This window comes from Etheostoma cragini, chromosome 2 (genome assembly GCF_013103735.1).
Source record: "Etheostoma cragini isolate CJK2018 chromosome 2, CSU_Ecrag_1.0, whole genome shotgun sequence".
Taxonomy (NCBI): Eukaryota; Metazoa; Chordata; class Actinopteri; order Perciformes; family Percidae; genus Etheostoma; species Etheostoma cragini.
In genome coordinates, this window is record NC_048408.1 from 22223114 (window position 1) to 22246082 (window position 22969).

The 22969-nt window shown below is 39.2% G+C and overlaps 2 protein-coding genes across 3 annotated transcripts; one reads left to right on the forward strand and one right to left on the reverse strand.

The window, feature by feature from the left end:
- Positions 1 to 10882: 10882 nt before the first annotated feature.
- Positions 10883 to 13282, forward strand: LOC117959437. The gene is made up of 3 exons (XM_034896592.1): positions 10883 to 11587; positions 11710 to 11743; positions 12082 to 13282. Exons 1-3 carry the CDS (start codon positions 11339 to 11341, stop codon positions 12462 to 12464), a joined length of 666 nt encoding a protein of 221 aa, XP_034752483.1. The 5' UTR covers positions 10883 to 11338; the 3' UTR covers positions 12465 to 13282.
- A 4640-nt stretch (positions 13283 to 17922) lies between these two features.
- Positions 17923 to 20994, reverse strand: LOC117959338 (tumor necrosis factor ligand superfamily member 14-like). 2 transcript variants are annotated; one of them, XM_034896420.1, is made up of 7 exons: positions 20643 to 20992; positions 20087 to 20356; positions 19179 to 19247; positions 19052 to 19082; positions 18802 to 18873; positions 18439 to 18676; positions 17923 to 18272 (listed from the first exon to the last, which is right to left on the reverse strand). In XM_034896420.1, exons 2-7 carry the CDS (start codon positions 20282 to 20284, stop codon positions 18068 to 18070), a joined length of 813 nt encoding a protein of 270 aa, XP_034752311.1. In that variant the 5' UTR covers positions 20285 to 20356; positions 20643 to 20992; the 3' UTR covers positions 17923 to 18067. The 2 variants fall into 2 exon arrangements, with proteins under 2 accessions (XP_034752311.1, XP_034752303.1); XM_034896412.1 differs by having other exon boundaries at positions 19052 to 19247; positions 20643 to 20994.
- Positions 20995 to 22969: the final 1975 nt, after the last annotated feature.

Sequence of the window (22969 nt, forward strand, 5' to 3'; positions counted from 1 at the left end):
TCATATTCCTTCCGATAAAGTTTCTCTCTCTCTCTCTCTTTCTCTTTCTCTCTCTCTCTTGCGACCTCTCTTTCTTCCTAGCCTAGGTAACATATAATTAGGTGACTATAACTTCCACGAACTGTATGTGTGTCACAGTGACGTTGGTTGACCCTCATTGATGCAATCTGGGAGATATTTCTCCATCACTTTGATTCACCTGTCATCTTTATAGAGTACAGTTAAGAAATGGATTTAACAAATTAATAGAAAATAGCCTTAAAAATCATGCTAATTTGACACATATTGAACGAAATGAGATAAAGCTTTTACAAAAAACATTTTGAGGATCCCGTTGATTTTAACGATTCAGTAAAACTCTATCTGAAAGAAGAACATGAGACCGACCAAACTTACTGGTTTGAGTCCAAGGCATCCAACTGCAAAGATTTGATGAACAGAACTGAGGAATGGATTAAAGCAGAGATCTGCTACGCCTCCCATGCTACCCTCCCATCCTCTGCTGTACTCTGCTACGTCCTGTAGTGCCCTGCTATGCCATGACATACTAAAACTACTATTTCTAGTCATTGTTGCATTATCTTTATTGTGACTATTATTGCCACTATTCATTACACCCCCAACCGGCACGGTCAGACACCGCCTACCAAGAGCCTGGGTATGTCAAAGGTTTCTCCCTAAAATGAGATTTTTCTCACTACCGAGGTTTCTTTGTAAAAGGAAGAGTTTTTCCTCGCCACTGTTGCAATTAATGCTTGCTCTTGGGGGAATAACTGGAATTGTTGGGTCATTGTAAATTATAGAATCTGGTCCAGACCTACTCTATCTGTAAAGTGTCTTGCGAGAACTATTGTTATGATTTGATAATATAAATTAAATTAAATTGAAAAGATAAAGTCCTATGTGTATTTGACTCCACACAAGGAGGACATTTTCTCAAGAAGAATGAGTAGGCTTTGGATGCTTAGTTAAACGGCATGCAAGCAAAGAGTATATAAAGAGGATGAAATGCCATGTTTGTGCTCAGAAATATCCAGTCATGTTGCATTTTGCAAAACAAGAAATCTCTACCTTTGGAAAGGTAACTAAGGGAAATGTACATTATCAGATGCTATCAGTGAAACAAGTGCTTATACTGGGGCCAAAGATGACTGTGTTCTCTCTATTGTACTCTTGGAAGGAATGTCAATTGTCTATTGGAAGATCACACAGACGCTGACTCAGAAGACTATGGGTGTTTATGAGCTACAGGAAGTCAAATTTCAGTAGTGTGATGGTATGTTGGAAATGTCACAAGAGGATAAGCAGTTCATGAACTATGTGAGAAACTCTGTACACCACACTGATGGTCACTACTTTACAGGAGTCCCGGAGAAGGCCACCATCATTATGTCCTCCCTGCAACAACTTTGATGCAGAAGTGGATTAAAGAGAAACATACCTGGGACAAGCCTGTTTCAGTCAAGCTTGCTCGGAAATAGTTTGATTAGCGACTTAAAACAGGTCTCAACCTTTGCTGAAAGCAAACATCTGAAGCCTGTTGAAGTTGGTGGTGTGGTAACAGCAGACCTCCATCATGTGTCAAATGCAACAAAGAGTGAATATGGGACTGCAACATATCTCAGATTGACAAATCACGTAGGTTGTGTGCACTGTTCATTCATGCTGGGAAAGTGAAAGGTTGCGCCGTCTAAGCAAGAAGAGGTGGCACCTTGGACGGCAGCTTTTGCCACAGTGTATGCATGCGTGTGAATGGTGAATGGTTCCTGTACTATGTAAAAGCGCTTTGAGTAGTTGTTGAGACTATAAAAGCTATGTAAGAACAGTCCATTTAGTGGTAACGAGCATTGACAAGATGTTGAAACAAGAGTTAGCAACGAAGCTGCAACAATCAGCATTCTGTGCCGACGGAGCTACAGTCTTACGGTACATAGAAAACAACGCGATCCAAGACTTTTGTAGCTCGTGGGGATTCCAACATCTGGGAATCCACCAAGCCATCACAGTGGAGATACATCAATACATCAACAAACCCATCTGATTGTGCATCTAGCGGCCTAACGGCAGCCAAGTTGTTGATCATCTTGATTGGATTTGAGGTGCAGCATTTCTTCAAGAACCAGAGCATGTGTGGCCAGAGAAACCTTTACAGCTAGTGATTGAAGAGGATAAAATAGAGGTAAGAAAGTCAGTTCGTGCCTTGTCTGCAGAAAGGTTAACACCCGGAGAAAACAAACAATGGCAAAAATGACAGACCTGCCTAAAGACAGCCTTTAACCAGATAAGCCAGCATTTTTCATGTTGGCGTGGACTATTTTGGGCCATTTTTGGTCAAAAGAGGGCGCTCAACTGTCAAAAGATATGGAGTGATTTTCACACGCCTTGTAGCAAGAGCAGTTCACAAACAGTAGAGATTGCACACAGACAAATTGGACACTGACTCTTGATTGTTGATGATTCTGCCGCATGAAACTGCTGGGTTTTATGTACAGTCATTCAGACCATCCCAGATGCCAAGAGACTTGTTTGCAGTGTTGGTCAAAAAACAAAATCAAACACTCTAATAAGACCTGTTGAAAAAATAATGTTTGAGAGAGACTTACGAATCTTACTAATAAGTAAAAAACACGTTTTTCTTCTGTTATTGTTTGAGTAATTGGTTGCCTTGCTGTCTTTCAATTAGGGGCCAAAAATGTAAGAGCCAAAGTAGACTGGGGGTGATTTTGAGTTTCTGTATTATTGTAGTTATTTGATTTTGACATACATTGTATTTAATGAGGTGTGTTGTTACAGATCTAATGTACTCTAGGTCTATGTTTTAGCTACTGCGAAGGTCCCCCGTGTTTGATAGAGAAAAACAGTTCCTGGGCCAAATGTTTTCTTTACCATAACGTAAAGTTTGTAACTAATGAAGAACTGAAGAAAAAGTCTAGACTAATTCTGCCTACTGCTGGCAGAAGTGGATTTAATAGAAGGTTTGACTACGATATTATTACTGATGTGTAGGCTACATCAGGAAGTATGGAGTACTAGTAACAACAAAAAGTGTCATTACAGCATCCAATTAACAAGAGCAGGAAACATGTTTCTACTACGTGAGATAACATGTTTCCAACAATGGACAATGTCCTACAGGGGAGGAAGAGTACCAGGATTCTATTTACACAAACTGACTTTGTATTTTGACCCTGACATACTTTTCTTTTCTTTTCTTTTCTTTTCTTTTCTTTTCTTTTCTTTTCTTTACTTTTCTTTTCTTTTCTTTTCTTTTCTTTTCTTTTCTTTTCTTTTCTTTTCTTTTCTTTTCTTTCTTTTCTTTTCTTTTGGGAGGGAAGAGGATGATCATGAGAATAGATGTTCATACACTTTCATAAACACATGGAAAAAAGGACACAATAGTTTCCTCACAGCAAAGGAAAACTTGTCAAACATGTCATATCTGTAAGTTCCTTTATTTTCCTATGAAGTGTAGTAAAAGACATCGTAACGAAAGGTTTCGTAATTTCACTCTCTGCTGTTGGGGCAGCGAAGGCACTGCCAGGGGTGGGTTTTTTTTTTGCCTCTACTGATGGTCAGCAAATTTTGTTTTATATCAATAAGTGGATATGGGAAATAGATAGAGAGCAAAAAAAAGAGAGAAAGAGAGAGACTTTTCTAATTGTGAAGTGAAAACAGAGACTGTAACTTCCCTGTGAGAACCCCAGCACAACACGTGGTGTTTTCTGTTCATGTCAAAAAGGCCCATACGCAATCCTGACCACAGAAAATCCAACTATGGATATGGAAACTGTACGTGTGTGTGCAAGTGTATAGATTTATAAGTAACTGATTATACTTAAGTTTGTATTCACCTTCTCTCTGATAAATCACTTTTAGTAAGGAAAATATACAACCATTTATGAAATGATTACGTTCCACCGTATGACACATTACAGCTTCTCGCTGAGTAATGCTGATGTCACTTCCTCTGAAGAAAGGTGGAACAGCAGAGGTCTGGCAGAACTCCTGATTTCCTTCCACCACAGGTTGATAGAATCAATCAGCAGTCAAATACATATAGTACAGTGTGTTAATTGTCCATCCAGACAGACTAATATACAATTATTCCATGACTCACACAACACACTCCAGCACTATATTTAGCAATACAAAGTGGGCAGTTGACTGGTTTTTGGCAAGACTAAGCTTTCTTAAACAAATCTGGAAAATTTTGAGTAATTAATTTGTGTGTGTGGTTGTACCTAATTGGTTGGCTAATGTTTTAACTAGTGTGTTAGTTTCATTAAGGAACAGAAGACATGGGTGTTTGCCCTGGAGCAACATCTGACCTTCTGCAAACTGAAAATGTCGGCTGTGACATATTAATGCTAAATGCTACATTTCTCATTTTCTCTGTTTCGTGTTGACTTTCCGATCTCTGTCACTCCCCCACAGAAGCAGTTCCCATATTGCTTTACTATTACACCCACTGTCATTTCTCACTTGTCATTCCCCATGAGTAATGACAAATTTACAACTGAAGCACTTGTTTGCAATTTGCAAATTTTGAAAAAATGTCATAAAGATAGATTATGTTATATTCTAACACAAATTTGTGTATTTGTTGCAATAACACAACAAGGTCTCTGTTGGCTTTACACACTAAAGCTTCCTGACTGGCCCAAGCTCTCTAAGAAGATTTATGAAAACCCCGCACAAAACCACACTCAGCACAGGAGGGGAAAACATGGAAGTAACCTCAGAAGAGGAAAGAGAGATTCCTCCCCTCCCAGCAGGACCCATACTGTAGGTGTTAAAGTTAGATAACATGAAACGTCGTGCCAGAAGATGAACATGAATATGTAACACAAAACCTCCTAGTACTTATCATAAGTAAAATACTCGAATAAATAAACACAATCATTTTTCATATCCTGACATTGCTTTACAAAATAAATATGATGGTAATAATAATTAACTTTTCAATGTTTCTTGTTTTAGTTTTGTGCAACCAAAAAAGCATTGCAATATAGCAAGAACAAAAAGAACAATAAGCATTAAAATATATTACACAAGAGCAAATACTGTTTATGTAAATATTTACCATTAGCAGTACTGACACATTATTATTGTTGTAGTCATTTCTTACACATCAAAGGCAGTGGTGTTAATTGTTTAGAGTTTGTTTTTTTGTGATGTCATTCTACATGGGTGAAAAATGATTTTGATCAATTTCATTAATTACAGCCAAATAGTTGTTGCCTATTGATCCTTTACTGTTATTTTATTTATCACTACATTTATTATTTTTTGGATAGTTACAATGAAATTACAATACATGACAATAGCATTTACTTTAGGGGTGTGAGGCTGGGGACTGATGAAGTTATTGCCATTTTGGTCCACATTGTTGTAACTCTATGTGTATGATCTACCACAACATCACAACAACTCCTTTGTTTCAGTTTAAACACAGAGAAGAATGATATTTTCCAGCCTAAGGATGAAAGTGTTCAAAGTTTAGAGTTTGAAAGTATCATTTGTCAGGTTTCAAATAAACAAACTAAACTTTTATTTAAATATGGAACATGTCTTCACACACAAAATTATGAATTAAATATAACACATTTCATCATTTAGATGAACACTATTTTCTCAGTGGGATTTAACACCATTTAAAAGTCAATAGAAGATTGTATTTACTTGGAGAGGACTTTTGGAATGTCAAGAGCCCGTTATTAAAGGTTCTCTGAGCAATGTTGGGTAAAGTTACTTCTTGTTGACATTTTTTCAAACAAAACTAGACTAGATTGCCCCCCCCTTCTCCTCATCCCGTCCCCTCCCCCTCCCCTACCTGTCTGTGCTTTTGCGCACTAACCCCCCCAACCCCCACCCCCAAATCCTTCTTGTCGGTTATTGGCTGGAATGCTCGAACGCTGGAACACTGTTTGTGTATGCTTCGTGATGCAGGTGGGCACAGTTTGTTTTTGTTGCTGTTTGTAGACCCTGGGCTGTCCGCAGAGACCGCGTTTTTTACAGTGTTATCTGGGGACAGGCAGCTCACGGATAGGGAGGAGATGTTTGCTGTATTTGACAACAAATTTTCTAGCCTAAAACATGCATGACATCACGTAGAGCACCTTTAAGAGTACCATAGCATGAAAATTTCACTTTATGAGGTGTTTTTTTTAACAATAATATGTGATCCCCCAGCCTGCCTATGACCCCCTCAGCAGCTAGAAGTGGCGATAGTTTTTTTGTGTTGACGAACTGAACTGATATTACGTCCTAAGGGGAAAGGTTACCCCCCGCCCCCATAGCATTTAAAGCTATAGACACCTAAATGGCACGTCCTAAGTAAAGCTCATAGTTTGACTGGGTCTAATGGCTGTGATTCTACAGCAGAAAGGCAAAGAGACTTCAGATACAGTATTAGGGGACCACTAAGGTCTATATAAACGCATCCAAAAAGCAGCGTGTCATTGGATCTTTAAACCACAAAAATACTGCAATCACTGCATGTTGCTCAATGATTTTCTGCTTCACAGCTGCATTGCAACATTGGTTCCTGAAAACAATACGTCATCATACAATAAGTGCAACAATCCAGCAGCAGGCCTATAGTGTTAATTTTTAACCCTAACCCTAACCCTAACTGTGCATGTAGTCTGATGATTACTGAAACTTTGCCGATGACAGACACTTCCCGTCTTATGTATGTCTTTATATAACTGTGCACTTCCCTTTCAATAACAACCTAAAACATTCCCTTGATTGTTCTCTCTTTGCAAACTGCTCGGATTTGATCAGCTCATCTTGTTTTGCTGAGCATGCAGCAACTTGAGTGTGATGACCATAAATCCCAGTGTAAACTCTCCTATAGGAGGCTGGGGATGTACAGATCACCTGATGGAGGAGGGAAAGCCTACACCAGTAACTACACCAGTTGCACTGTAACACTGGTGATCCCTTTGTGACCAAATTATGTAACCCCAAAAGTTAAATAGGTGCATTAGCGCTGCTCACCTTGAACACACTTATAGACTCAAGATATATTTAATTTAATTTAATTTAATTTTTATTTCATTTTAATTTGTTTAATAATCCCCAGTGGGGAAATTACAATTTAAACTCTGCGTACACACTTTTGTTAGTAATCACACATGGCCTGAAAAACACAGACATGCTCAAGACCTATACATGAACTAATCTTTTTATTTATTTATCTTTTTCAACATTTACAGGTTAAATCTGATCAGCTAACTGCATGGTCCCTACACTGACTGAGTCTACAGCCATGCTAGCAGCTCAACAAACTAATTAGCACTAAGTACAGCTTGTCCTGCTGGTGTCACCACAAGAAAAGTCAAGGAATTACCAAAGTCATTAGCATTAATCCTCCTGGGAACTGCATGTTACATTACATCAGAGTGTGATATGACTTATTCTGTAACTTCCTCTTGACTTCTCACATCTTCACTATGATTTCCACAGTACCTTAAGGAGACGTTATTATCTGTGTCGAATGGCAACCCAGTCTCACGGTAGTTTGTGAAATGGTCACGTTATTTAATCTATTGATTCGTGTGCACCGAAACATTTATGTCATTTTTTTTGTGGTGGTGAGCACGAATTTAAATAATCTTTTGTGATCACAGGACGCCTATGGTAACGAGTAGTTGAACAAGGCTCTGTGCAGGTGAAGGCCAGTCAAGTTTGTGCTCACCAAACAACTTCTTCATGGCCCTCTCTCTGCACATTGGCAGTATCAAGTTTAAATTCATACGCAGTCATACAAACTGTAAAGATGGAAACTATGGAAAGAAACTATTGCTAATTAATTAAAATGACAAGTATAAAGTCCAATATGTAAGTGTGACAAAAGTGCTTGTATTCCATTACAGCAATGTTACTGGGTGGTAAATCTATCAGATTTTATTTTGCACCATAGGTTTGATATAGTGGTTAAGTTGTTTAACTTTAAATGCATACATTCTTTGTTGTTTTCTTTTAAGTGTAACATTGTTTAAATCTAGGTAAAATATTAAGCAGATTGGCAGTGGACCGCTACAGTCTCACTTGTTATGGCAGACTTTGGTCACAATGTAGCAGCATCAACGTCTTTCTTCATCGTCTTTCTTCCTAGAGATCCAGAGATTCGCTAGTGGACCGTGTAACCCCATCTTATCAAGTAGTTTTAAATAAACACATGTCTTGTTAAATATTCCTGTAGGAATCACAGGCAATTAATACTAATGGACAAAGAATCTGGTTCGGCAAAGTGCTGCAAAGGCGGCCTTGAACCAGCGTTCTATCTGAATTCCAGCAGGGGGCGACACATGCAGTTTTAAAAGGAGGTTGGTTTCAGTAGAAGTCTACGAGAAAGTGACCCACTTCTCACTTGATTTATTACTTCAGTTAACATTTTCATAATAAGTATATGGTCTCATTCGCTAGTTTTAAGTCTTCTGCAATACATAATGATGTTAATTGTTTGAATTATGGTCTCGTTGATGTTAAAATCAAGGATAAAGCAGACAGTGTTTTAGGGCATGGCTATGATGTAATTGACAGTTATATATTTTATTGTCTTATATGTAATATAACTATGGGACAAAGATACATTTAAAGCCTAGCAAAGCTAAATCTTACCTTGAATTACACACACACACCCACACACACACACACACACACACACACACACACACCAGGTCCAGTTAGGACGAGGACACAGTTTCCTTGCACCTACAGTTAAACAGACTCAGGTCCAGACTGGAACACCTCATATGTAATTGTTATGTGTAGAGGGAGGGGGTGTACCGTGAGCAGTCATTGTTTTTTTTTTTAATGTTCTTTACAGAAAACAAGCCAAGGGCAATCAGTTTAAGTTAGAAGAAATTGTAAATAGCGTCATTTTTCTTTTATCTGGAAAACTGGTCCTACACACCCAAACACCACACAAGGGTTAAACTGATATCAATTCCAAATTGTTGTAAGGGTGCGGTTCTGCAGTGAAGATCCTTGCTTGGTTTTAATGTTGTCGTTACAAGATTCCTCTCTTCCTTTCTAACAGAGGGCTCTGCCAGCACAGCTGCTTCCCAGTTGTTCACGGCTGTTCTAACTGGCAAGCTTGTCTAGATTCATGTATAAGCTCCAGCAGCCAGGCAGCCTCGGTAAGCATTGCGTTTGTGCTGTGGATGGGACTCCCAAGTGCTTTAACGTGGGTGCACGAGAAACACAAATGCCCTGCTCTTACCCAGTTTCCCTATGTAAGCATGTCTTGGCCAAACATTCAGTAACACAGGACCTTACCAAGACACAAAGCTCTGTGCAGAAAATCCCAACAGCTGCACTCAATTACATTAACTACCACGGGCAGAAAACACAAACTCTTTTTATTTATTTATTTTTAAGTGTAAGTTTTCTTTTAAGCCATTCTGGTGTTAAAAACTGCAAAACAAAACACAAAAAAACGGTAAGCACATGAGCTGTTCTTCAAAAGAACTCAGTGGCTTATGCACTCTCATAAAATGACCTGTTGCAATTGTGGTCAATGATAAAATTAACCAGAAAAAAAGCCACAAAAACCCCGATATAGCTAATTGTGTCCTGGGTGGCATCTTATTCCACCGGCTACATGAACATAATGAAACAACTCTCCCTATCTTCCCCTTTTCCTTACAATTTCTCTCTCATACACATGATGTGGGCAATTCCCTTGCATCTATCACACTCTCAGAAAATGAAGTACATAATTGTACCTTTAGGGGTACAATGGCTTGTCACTGGGGCTGTACCCTCAAGGGTACAAAAACTGTACCCTTGAGGGTTGCTTGGGAACATATATGTACCTTTTGACCCTCAAAAAAGTACATATATGTTCCTTGAGGTCCAACAATGAGCCCTATGGGGTACGTTAGTATAGATTGTACCTTGGGGGACAGAAATGGACCCCTACTGTACCCTTATTTCTGACAGTGCATCATAAAGGCCGTGCCGTGATAAGATTGAATTCTGGTGGCTGTTGGCTAGTTTTTTTAATGTTTTGGGATAACTGTAGCTCATTTTCTCTCTCTCTCTCTCTCTCTCTCTCTCTCTCAAGCACACACGCACACACACCCACACACACACCCAATAGGCCTACTACACGCTACACTACATGTGGGGATTCCCGTATCTTTTTGCACAACCGCGAAATTTACATTTCTACTGATTTGTTCTGGCACGTGGTGCCAGAAATACATCAATTATACCTGTATAAACCTGGAGGACTGACGCTGTGAGCTTTCTTTAGCTTGATGATGAAATATACTCTTGCCAAGTGCCACACCCTATCCCATTACACATCAAATACACATGCATGCACGTGCGCGCACCTGGTTCTCTTCTACATTTACTTACCAAAAATACTTTTCCAATAAGTGAATCAAGTCCACCTTCAAATTATTCAATCCAATTCAATTTTATTCATATAGCGCCAAATCACAACAACAGTTATCTCATTGCGCTTTTCATAAAAGAGCAGTTCTAGACCGTACTCTGTGATGTTATTTACGGAAACCCAACAATATCCACCAAGAGCATGTTTCGCAAGCACTAGAACATTTGAAGTTTAATTGTTGCTATGCAGAAAGCTTTCTCAATAATCTATTTTCCTCTATTTATGACGAGTAGTACGTTGCTCTGCATAACGGAGGGCCTTCAGTTTTTAGACTATCTTGACAAATTAAACAGAATTTTCCAGTTTGGTGGAACGCCAAATCTTCTCATGTTTCCGCGATATTTGTCTTCAATTTACGAGTTTCAGTATTATACCATGGAGCTAACCGTCTTTGTTTTATTATCTTCCTTGGTTACATTATGCTTTTATTATCTTCATTGTGCCACTTTCGGGCGTGTGAGGTTCAAAGTGAAAAGGGAGAGCATTTGACTGTCTCGGAATGTAGTGAGGCTGGTGGATGCGCATTTTCTCTCCCTTTCGTTTTCCACCGCACAGGAGTTTGCGCAATCGCAGGGAGAGCCGTGGAAAGTCTGTGCGTCTCGTTTTCTCGGCTCGCTTTCATGCAACGGAGGGGGGGCGGCGTGTGTGAGGAGGCGAGAGGGAAATCCATGACTTCCGTGTTTTTCCTCCGTGTATGAAACTGTGTATAGTACATACTATAAAAAGCCACCATGGTGCTCACAGACGCGACATTCACATTAAGACGCGGACTGGGCTGTGTGATATCGAGAGGACTGTCTTTGTGGAGGTAAACCCCGATCACCTGGAGCTTTACAACTGCTGAAGCCTTGTGTTCACTGAGTCTAAACACTTGAGGGTTTAAACAGTCTCCCTGAAGCTCAGGCACCCTGCCGATTGATGGGACAACAAATTAAAGAAATGGACACTGAGTCTCTCCAGACGAGCGGCCGCCGCCGTGGAAGCTGCCTGGACGTTTTTCTCGTCGGGTCAATCATCTTACTGTTCGTGACAGTGGTAGCTGTGGCTGCTGGCGGAGTGATGGTTGTGATGGAGCTGCGGTCCGAGCTCCAGTCCAAATGCGCTCGTCCGCCTGTTGAGTTTGAAACCTCGAAGCTGTCAGGAATCACCCCTGACCCAGCATACAAGGTAAATAAATGACTCCTGTTGTTAAAATCTGAACAATCAGCTCCTCCTTCTCTTCTACTATTTAATGTTTGACCCATGTACTCTGCACATTTTAATCCATGTATTTTTGATTTTGTCAACAGATGCAGAACTTTGCCTATTTGGAAGCCGGATCAAGTAAGTCCTCTTTTATTTAAAGCAGCCACATAACAATGTTTAATGACAGATTCAAATGATGCAGTATGGAGATGAGAATGGTGTCTTCCTTTGGGGCCATAATGTATATTTTCTTTATAGACAGTGTAATTTCCAAATTTTAAAGATCCATTTGCATCACTAAAATGACATGAAAAATATTTTTAGCTGTCCTTAATCATGTCCTTAATCATGTCAAATTATTTTTACCTGTCCTTAATCACATCAGATAATGTCACGAAATCTAACTATCAAGCCTGTTGCTGCTCTGTGTAAACCAGTACATCATCTAAAGTAGATGTGTTTGTCTTTCCCTCCAGGCAAGTTGGAGAACTCCACCATGCACTGGGCTGCAGTCAACTACGGTACTGGGAGGTCGGTAGGAAGCAACTTCTTGTTTAATGAAAAGCAGCATTGGCTGAAGGCCGAAAAGGATGGGACCTACTTCATATACATAGAGCTCAACCTCTCCTGCACCTACGACTGCAACGCAGGCATCCTCCGCGTGAAAGTGGGTGATAAGCTCACCTGCGAGGTGGAGCTTCCGGCTGTGGCAGATTCAACACCTGTAAGCAAGAAGTGCTGGACAGTGAGCCAGCTCAATGGACAGAAACTGCTCACTGAGATGATTGTACCAACGGGACTGCAGAACTGGAAACTGGAGCTGAGTGGCTCAAAATTTGGGATGTTCCTTGTGGACTAATGTGGACACTGTACATCTGTCATCATGATGCAGATCCACCCCATGACCTTTGGACCGTAACTAAAGAACAACACTTGTTTTTGTTTTTCTTAAAGTCCAAGTAGGTGAAAATGGGGAGACGCCGGTTCCATTTTCAAAACTATGACCAGATTTCTTGCAAACTAAGAAAATCAAGCTTATCATGATTTAAGGTGGAATCTAAAGAGAAGTTGCATTTGTGAAGATGCAAACAGCGTATGAAAAAGAAATAGACACTCACCTCATTCTGTATACATGTAAATATGTTACTTTGTACAAGATGTATTTATTTGGAACTATTTATATACCTGTATTTATATATGTATATTTTTATACACCTTTTATTTTGATGTAGATATCACTACATTCATGTTCATGTGCAATATATTGCAAGTTTAATTAGCCTATATTGAGTAAAATGTGACTTTATAGCTCAGTATTCATTTCATAAATGGCTGAGGGCATATAGTTTGGACTTACAAAAATGTGTGATTATTATTCTACTCCAAAACCCCAACAAGCTCCTCTGAGACCTCATTAAGATCTAGTGTAGTTAAAGTGAAGTGATTTAACTGCTTCAGTGATAAGTAACACTCTGCACTTAAATCATTTTTACCGAAACAAGGTCCCATCAGAATCAAAACATAACCAGAATGACTAAAATGTCTTGGTTATGTGGACTCATGAATGGAGAAAAAGTTTTGTTTTAGAAAGATATGTACTGTAAGTCCTGTGGACAAACTACACATTGGTAAATGTATTTTAATGTAATCCATATTAAATTTGGATATGGTGAACACAGATCATATTGGTGTGAAAAGTGGCAATGACGAGTGTGAAAGTGATTGTGGGAAAGTTACAAGTTGGATGTATGAAAGGTTTAGGTCAGGGAAGGTTCCTTGCTGTTACGTAGCCCATACCGGGAACTGGCTGTACATCACTTCCTCTTTATTTACCAAACAGTGTGGTTTGGAAAAAACATCTCTATGTGGGCCAGCAAACAAACACAATTACACCTCCCTGTGCGCTATAACCCAGAAGGAAAACAAACGTTACCTGCTGTTACGACATATGAGTTTTTTTACTTTTATTAATTTAGTCAGTGCATACACAAAGCAGAAGGAATGCTCAAATATCTAAGACAAAATGCTGAATCATATTTGAAAAAGTCTAACTTGGACTCAGCTTATTATGGCACTTTCACAGACTGACTTTGCTCCAATAGACTCGCTGCATCAATGCATTGACCAAATAAATGGTTAGACGAAACAGAATGTTTTATTAAATAAAGCTAAAACTGAGATCATAGTCTTTGATGACAAAGAAGAAAGGCTAAAAGTTGAGCTTCATCTTGAAAAAACAAGTCAGAAATATTGGCGTTATGAGGGATTCTAATCTCAATTTTAACAGCCAAATCAAGTCAATACCAAAGTTAGCCTATTATCACTTCATGTATGTAGTGAAAATTACATATCTAAACAGGATTTAGATAAACTAATTCATGCCTTCATCTCAGGTTAGTGGCAAAGGAAATTTTGCAGTATGTAAAAGTAGTGTTACTTTAGTAAAGTGGGGTTAATCTAAACCAAAATGCACTGTTATGTGTTAGAATGTGTTAGACAAGAGTCATAAATCTCAGCCAGCATGCTGTTGTCACAGATATACAGCGCTTGTTAAGAAAATATTTTGGTTGAGTATGAAGAAGAGAGTCAAATCAACTAATGGCTCTCAGTTAAACCAGAAGTAATAAAAGTGATTTGATCTTTTGCTGAATATTTATCAGTAATGAGGTCATGTTATTTTGTTGAATGTTTCTGTCACACAGCTTTAAAGAGTCACTGTTCTAGCAGCTCAACAGCAAAGCTGTGAAAACCACTTCCTCATTTTAGAGACACACATGCATTTAAAAATATCTCAACTTTTTTTACTTTTAGATTTACATCAGATCATAGATCACATTCTCATCTGACAAATCGTGTAATTCTGTAAATATGTTTAATTTATTTCTATTATCTTTCTAATAAAATAGCTAAGACAAATAGACTATGTCAGCCAAGGACCCCTTAAAGGACAATTCCGGCGCAAAACGAACGTGTAGGTAGTCAACCGTTCTCTGGGATGTGTTTTAATGCTGATAGAATGTGACCAGTTTTAGCGAACTGATAATTAGCTTATAACGCTAGTTGTCGGGCCACGCAAAAGTTAAATGACATCGCTATTTCAATACCACTAACCAGGCTCAAAATAACACCACACTTCCACGGTAGTGTAATGAGTCATTGTTACCATTAAACCAGTGACATAGCTCATTTGACTGGTCATGACTGTTTTCCCAAGATGGCACCTACCTTCATACCAAACAGCACTGTCTTTATAAACTCATAATCTTTTTAGTAAACTCTCAGTTCACTTATAAAGTTCTCAATGCTTCGGTGTACATGTAGGGACCCTCATGCTACTGTGGAAGTGTGGTGCTACTTTGAGTTTTTTTAGTGGTACTGAAATAGCAATTCCTTTTTACTTTCGGGTGCCCTGAGAACTAGCGTTACAAGCTGATTAGAGGTTAGCGCTAAAACTGGTCCCATTCGATTAGCATGAAAACATATCCCAGAGAACAGTCGATTCAGTACCCATGTGTTATTAACCCCTAGGTTTTTTTTGTGCCGGAATTGCCCTTTAAGAGGTCCTTGGCTGAAAAAAGATTGCAAACCTCTGGGTTAGACTACTGCACTGGTATTTTCTCAGGTCTCTCCAAGGAAGCACAAAGGCAGCTTCAGCTGTTTCAGAATGCCGTTGCTAATGTTCTCACAAAGACTGAGGAAGCTGAACACATTACACCTTTCACTCAGGTCTCTGCAATGGCAATCAGTCACTTCTAGCATTGACTTTAGGTTACCGCTGTTTGTCTGAAAATCATTTAATGGTTCAGGGCCTAAATACATTTCTGACCTACTTCATCATAACCGAAAGCTTCTTTGATCATGTGGAACAGGTCAGCCATAGTCAAAACAAAACACGATGAAGCTGATTTTAGTCATAATCCCATCGACTCTTTGAGCAAACTAAGAACAGCTCAGATTTGCACCAACTAAAGCTACTTTTAAAAACAGGCTAAAGACTTATGTGCATTGCTGACTTTTATTTGAAATTGCACTCTCTGCTGGATTAGCACTTAAAAGTGTACATTTGCCTTGTATCTATCTTGTCTTTTTTTTTCTTTCTACAGGTTACTCTTTTATTCTACTTACACACAGAAGCTTCCTCTGCACATCGTCATGCTGCCCTCTCTTAAGCTGCCAAGCACTGATCAGCTGATCAGCCTCAGTTGCTGGCCTGTCATCGGCAGCAAACACCTGCAGAGAATCACACACACCTGCAGAGAATACGCATAAAACAACACAGTACGTGACAGCCCATTTCTAAAGTATTCATAAGATCATGCATGTAAACATACTTGCTTTCTTTTCTACTTTCTTTACTTTGTTAACGCATTACTGCCACCTGTTGATCAGTGGATAGTGTGAAACCAATGTAGGACTTTGCACTCAACAGTGCACGCCAACCACACCCAATATTTATATACTTTTATGAGATGAATATAGTATGGGATGTATTCTAAATCTTAATCCATGAAGTGACTAATACCTACAGTTGTTAACCCTTGTGTTGTCTTCCCATAAACCATAAACTTAGGGGTGGCAGTAGCTCAGTCCAGCTGGAGAGATGCCACTTCACCTCCTGGGCACTGCCAGGCGCCCTTGAGCAACCCACAGCAACCCCCCCCCCCCTAACCACTCAGGTCCAGCTGTCAGTCTACTCACTCTGACATTGCTCCATTTGTGCATGAATAGGACCTGAGCATGTTTGTACTGGTGACTAACAAACAAAGTGTAAATTGTAATTGTAATTTTCCCACACGGGATCTTTAAACAGTACAAATAATTATTAACTTGTCCTTCCAGGTCAAAATTGAAAATGATTTTTCTTTTGTGCTTTTCTGATGTTTTTGTTATTATTTGTCACTTTTTCAAAGCTTTTGGCGCTTTTTTAAAAACCTGAGCTGGTAATAATAGGTTTTACACTTATTCATGGAATTCATGGTCAACAAACCTCATTTAGAACAAATTATACATACGTTTTTAGTTGAAAAGGCAGATATTATGAATTGTTTTGACTAATAACTGATTGACTAATGGAGGATCACAGAAGGGTGTATTTCAAAGTTTAGTCTAGATACTGTTTTGAAACCGTTCGAAAAACAAGAATTCAAATGCTGTAAGATCAAATAGAACACCCCAAAAATTCAATAAAAGTAATTATTGATTTTACCTGAAGAACGTTGAATGGAATCATCCGTGTTATTTTTAAGCAATATCGTTGAAAGAAATCCATATTTCTGACATAAAATACTTTGAAACGGGTCAAAGTTGACCCAAGGACAACACAAGGGTTAAATAAATGTAAATGAGTAGAAAGTACGTTTGCCTCTGAAATGCAGTGGAGTAGAGATATAAAGTGGCACAAGATAGAAACAAAAAGTAAAAGCAAAGCATGAGTAACTCAAAATTGTACTCGGTACAGCAGTTGAACAAACACACTTCATATTTTCCAACACTGTAATTGACATGAGGTGTCTTCTTGTGCAAAGCTTTAATGCTGAAGCTGCAAGACTATTATCGTGTTGTGTATTTGTTTCACTTGGATACAAAGATGTTTATCCGCATCTCAGCAGGAAATGACCCACATTTTTCTGTTGCATCTGAGGTCAATTTTTCAACACACACACATATGGTTACCTGTCTGTGTACCTGTCTACACAGTTTCCTGTGTCTTCACAATATTCTCATTGTCGTGCTTGGCCTTTTGTGTTTTTTTTCCCACACTAATTCCCTGGCAGAATTCCCTCAGTGTTTACCGACCTCTCCTTAACTTTTCTGTACCTCAGTACGTCTTTTTCCCATCTGATACCGCTGCACTGACTGAAAAACGTTCCCCTGTACACTTTGAGAAGAGCTGAGTCAGTCACACCAACCTCAGCACCTCAGCAACCCTTCCCCTCCATCCTCTCCGTAGTGCATCCTTACTAAACCACATCCTGCTCAACACACACACAAACAACACACACAGATGCGTTGGTATATGTTGTGTATCGATAAATCTGCAACTGTGGTTTTTCTCAGTGTGCTTAAGCTATCCAAGTTGGTTCCAAACTTTGACATGTGTTTGTATAGTTTTTAATGTGAGCAAAATATAAATCTGTTCCTATTGTACCACAGATAATCTATTTAATAATTTTTTTAGTTTTTACATGTCCACAAGACCTTTTCAAGGAACTGATGCCACCTCACATTTTTGTCTGATGAGAAAGTATTTTATTCACACAACAATCTATGCAACAAATTATTAAGTAGGATTATATCTGAATTTCAGATACTTTTTAATGATATCACTACCATTTGTTAATTATTCATAAGGGAGTCAAAAACATTCATTGAGTACAGTATAATTTAGATCATATATATATAGATATATGTACAATTCATGGTGTAGCACAGAGACGTATAATCTGTTCTGGGACGAAGGAATTATTGTTGCATATTGCCTGGAAATATCATAAAGGCTCCCATGAGGTTTTCAGCAGGTCCTGGAAGCAACTTATGAATATTCTTCAACATGACAAAAATTTTATCTCCGCTCCGCAGGTGGAAGATCCCAGCCAGGAAACTGTTCCACAGATCATCCCCTTGTGAAGCCTTTGCAGTCGAAGGTTTCGGGGTCCGGCAGCGGAGACTAAAAGAAGCATGCCCGATATGTCAGAAAGCTAACTTACCACAACATAAAAACGACAGCACCGATTTCAATTTGCTTTTAAAGCTACAAGTTGGTTAAAGCCATGTAAGCACAGGTAAGCACATGTGCTTCGATAGAGGAAGGAAGGAGAGGTACGGCAACTAACCTTTTTGAATGCATAAGTTCTATAGATTTATCATAGGCACTGGTGTTCTTCATGACCATGTGCTCGATAAGCAAACACTCTTCTACAGCATTTAATGTCACTTTGGAGTAGAGGTAGTAGTAACCGTCCTTCTCAACCAACAACTGGCCATTTTCGTAGCCCATGTTGTAGGTGATGGTTTCCCCAACTTTATGTTCCCACTGTACCACATTGTTTGCCCCTATAGGATTGTTGGAGCCTGGGATCAAGATGAGAAAGAAGAAAATAAAGGTGAATAGATTAAATTGCTCATTGCGCTCACATACAATGCTTTGGCATGTTTTGTTAGTAGTTAGTAGTGGTTTGTGTTGAGAGGGTTCTAACCTATCAGTTGAGCAAAGGGTCTCTGTTGGACCTGTTCTAGATGTGGTCGCACTGTGGGAATCTCATTGGACTCTGTTCAAGAAAAGAGGGTCAGACAATCAAACCAATCAACATAGAACTCTCACATCTGAATGCATGTGTGAGGTTTTGTATTTGCAACATCTTTAAAAAAAGATGCTAGATTTAAGAACATATTTGTGGCCCATCATAATCAGTTATGATTACAGAGAGAGCAAGAGTAACTTCTTACCTTTAGGTCCAACTTGACTCATGGTGCCACCCTGAAACAGAAAAAAGCTGAAAACTCCCACACACACAGCAGCACGACAGTGACGGCACAGGGGCCACAGATATGTGAACTGGACACCCACACTTACCTGCTGACCAGATGTTTGGGAATTGGACATGTTATGGCAGAGAGGATGAGACTTACAGAGGGAAAATTCCTGCAGGGAGAGAAAGATAAAATGGGGTGAAAAATATGGAATGATCATGTGGGTGAGCAACAAATTCTGTGTGTGTTTACCAGCAAGATGTCAATAGTTCACAAGCACGTAAGAACAGGAAGTGCCCTGCCTTGTGGGAACCAATGGCAAATTTACATTATAACCTTTACATAACAAACTCATACACACAAAGAACAACATGTAGCCATTTGACACTAAAAACACTGAGTTATTGAATTAAATAGCAAATGTGTTTTATTCATTGGTTTCACTAGTTTTTATTAAATTTTTCTGTGGTCATCAAGGTATTTGAAAGCCTCAGTTTTCACGTGACGTAAACATTAAAACAAAATAACGTAACAAAATTTCATATGACAACTTCCTATCTTTTTAGCTACTGAGAAATACAGTGCCTGGTGAAGGGTGGATTATCCTAGCACATTGTACAGTGTCTAAGGTTTAATTTTATACTGTAGTGAATATTACATAACATTCAAAGTTTACAATATAACTGAGGCAGATGTGTAATAAACAACATGGTGAAATGTTCTTTAAAAAAAGTGAAGTTATGTTGTGGGTTTGCTCTTGAGAGAGAAAAGAAAGGGAAGTAAAACTATAGAGAAATAATCCATTTGACACTTTTGTCATCAAGAATCTGTAACTTAAAGAGCAAATAACAACCAACCAAATGTGTTCAGCTGTCCACTAGTGTCAGTAGCTGGTTATGACGTAGAGGAAAATTCTCGAGGATAGGAAATTCCATGTGCTTCAAGCTGTTTCTTCTCCCTTTCCTTACACAGACACACACAGACAAAATCACGTGTAAGCGTCAGCCTCACCTGCGTTTTTTTGTATAGACTGTAGATAAAACATCCCTCGACAACAAGTCCAAACAGGGCAAGTCCCACCATCAAAAAAAGAAACCTCTGGCCCACTCTCGCCCATCTTGGTTTTTTCCCACTGTGCACAGTGACGTAGTTGGCTTGGCTGTCCACCACAAACACCTGGGGGCATGTACCCACACTGCCCTCTGCCATCCCACCAGATCACACTCCAACTGGGATGTTGGGACTGATGGTAAAATGGCCTGGTTTGGCAAGAAAGGGATAATGAAAGAGACAGGTTCAGGGTTAGGTAAAGCAAAGTGATTGGGAATAGTAACAAAAGGAGACAAGTGAAAACTGAGAAATAGAAGAAAGAAACAGACATGGCCTCAGGAGGTTTTGTCTACTGTGCTCACAGTAGGTACATGCAATCCAATCAGCTTCTGGGAAACAAAGTCATTTCTACATACCCTGACTACTGCAAGCATACAAGAAGAGACAGAGACAGCTCAATAAATAAATAAAGAACGTCCTATTGTCATTTGTTCAAGGTCTGTCAGAAAGAGATTACCTTGGATTTAAATGTGCACCAGAAGTTTCCCCACAGCTCAGCCAACCCTCCAGCCGCACAGGTCAGTTTTAACACGCTCCTCTGAAACTCCTTAGGAATATTAAACACCAAAAATGTACTTAAATAATTAAAATTAAAGAACGATAGAATCAATTTCGGAGAAGCCACTGTGTATCATGACTTCTCTAAATGTCTAACTTTCTGAGAAGAAAAAAAAAAATCCTCTGTCTGTACCACAAGTACAGATCTATGTGCTCTGTCACCTCTTGCGTTTGCTCGCCGGCTGTCAACTATTCCTAATATTGCTTTACAAGTAAGCTCATGTAAGGAGGAAATGAAGATGACACGGGGAAGAGAAAGAGAGAGAGAGAGAAAGAGAGAGAGAGTGAGTAGTTAGTGTATGTGAGTGTGAGTGTGTGAGTGTCTGTTTGTGTGAGTGCATGTGCGTGGGACACTCCCTACAAATATAGGCTATGGTTATCGTCCCTCAGCTGACACTTCCTTTTCTCTGTCTTCAATTTCTCACTCCTTGTGAGTCATGTTCTATTAAACACTTTGGGTTGGTTTGTCTCAGTGTTGGTATCCCTTGCTTTTTGTGTCAGTTTCTGAGAAACTTGTCCAGCAAACTTGTTCAGCAATAGTAAACAACAGCAGAGTTGATGGTGAGGCTGAGTTGGGGGTGGCTCACGTTGTTAATTTCCCACTCACACTTTTGACCACTACTGCTGCCACATCCTTGCACCCTTTCACCCTCAGTCTCATTCAAGCACACTTTAATGCAGCAGAGTGTCACACTACCCTAAGCTGACATTTACAAAGCCACTTTCCAGACCTTCAGGCCACTGCTTTCTCACATATTTGCAAACGTCTGAGATGATGCTTTCAGGAACATGTTCTTTGTTTTGTTGGAGGGGGGGCAGTGATTGAAGATGACTAATGTTTTTCAGCTCAAGTGCAAGCCCTCCTGTTGCTTTCTTTTTCACGGCCACTGTTTTGTTCAAGAGTTGCTTCACTTTTTATTCATGTCTTTTTCCACCCGCGCAGCTTTTTTTTGTCTGAGCAACATGCTTTTGCCTGCTTTATATGCTTGCAACATCCCACCAATGTCATGCCACCTTTCATATGTGGAAAGTTAAGCAGAAGTACAGAAATGTGGGGAATCTGCGTTGGTTAAAGATCTTTTCTTTTTTTTTTTCTTCTACTTGAACCAAGTATTTAGAGAAATACTTTCATTTCCCTCTCTTTGTCAAACAGATTTGCAGATATGCTGTTTCAATGTGGCATCTTGATATATACTACTTCTGTTTGATATCTTCTATTTCTCTGCTGTTTAAATGCTGTATAAAACATAGACCCAAATAAAGTAATTGAAGTATGAAAAGAGATGAGTCACACTTTGTTCAGTGTAAAACTCAAGTTGTTGTGGGAGGGGACAGTTTGACATGACAGACTCCACATGTTGAATCTACAATTAAAACACTTTGACGTACTTCTAAAAACTATAACTCATACACAAACACACACACACACACACACACACACACACACACACACATACACACACACATACACAAATGCACGCTGTGGTCTTTGGAGATAAAGACTCTGGGAGGACAGGCGGAAGTCTACACTCCTGCTGGGCCGCTGTGGTTGTTGCCTGGACATGTTTGGAACCCCAGAAATAACTGCGTAACTGAATACAAACAGCCAATTTATGTAGCTTACTTTACTGTATTGATTCGCTATGTCCGGAGGTTTGCGCCGCCCAAGCCAATTGTGAGTACTTTACTGTAAAGAGATGCAAACAACCCAGGGCATTTTTTTCTCCTATCCTGGAACATTTGTTTGGTAGGGCCAGACCTTACTTCACAACGCTGTGGAGTAAGGACTGTCCACAAAGTGACTAAAAGTTATTACAATGAGATGCTATATGATTAAAAATAGATGCAAAATGACTACAAATAGATGCAAAATCTTTTCTCATAATCCGTCAATGGGTGTGTCCGAAAGAGAAGGTCTTCCCTTGCAAAACAACCTCATAGGTAGTTTGAACAAGCAGCAATTACGACCCATATTTACATTTTATTGTTAGGTGCTGCCATGTAGTGGCCATAGTGATTATGACTTATAATTATGACTCAGTGAACACACTTTTACACAATTGCACAGTAAAATCTCCAGTCTATGTCTGCAGCACCAGCAGGAAAGATTTTCACCTGGCAACCCAAAAGTTGTTCTTATTACTTACATTAAAAAAATTGTAATTTATGATTTTATTTAAATAAAATATAATACATACAAATAGATTTAAACAAAGCCATTAGTTA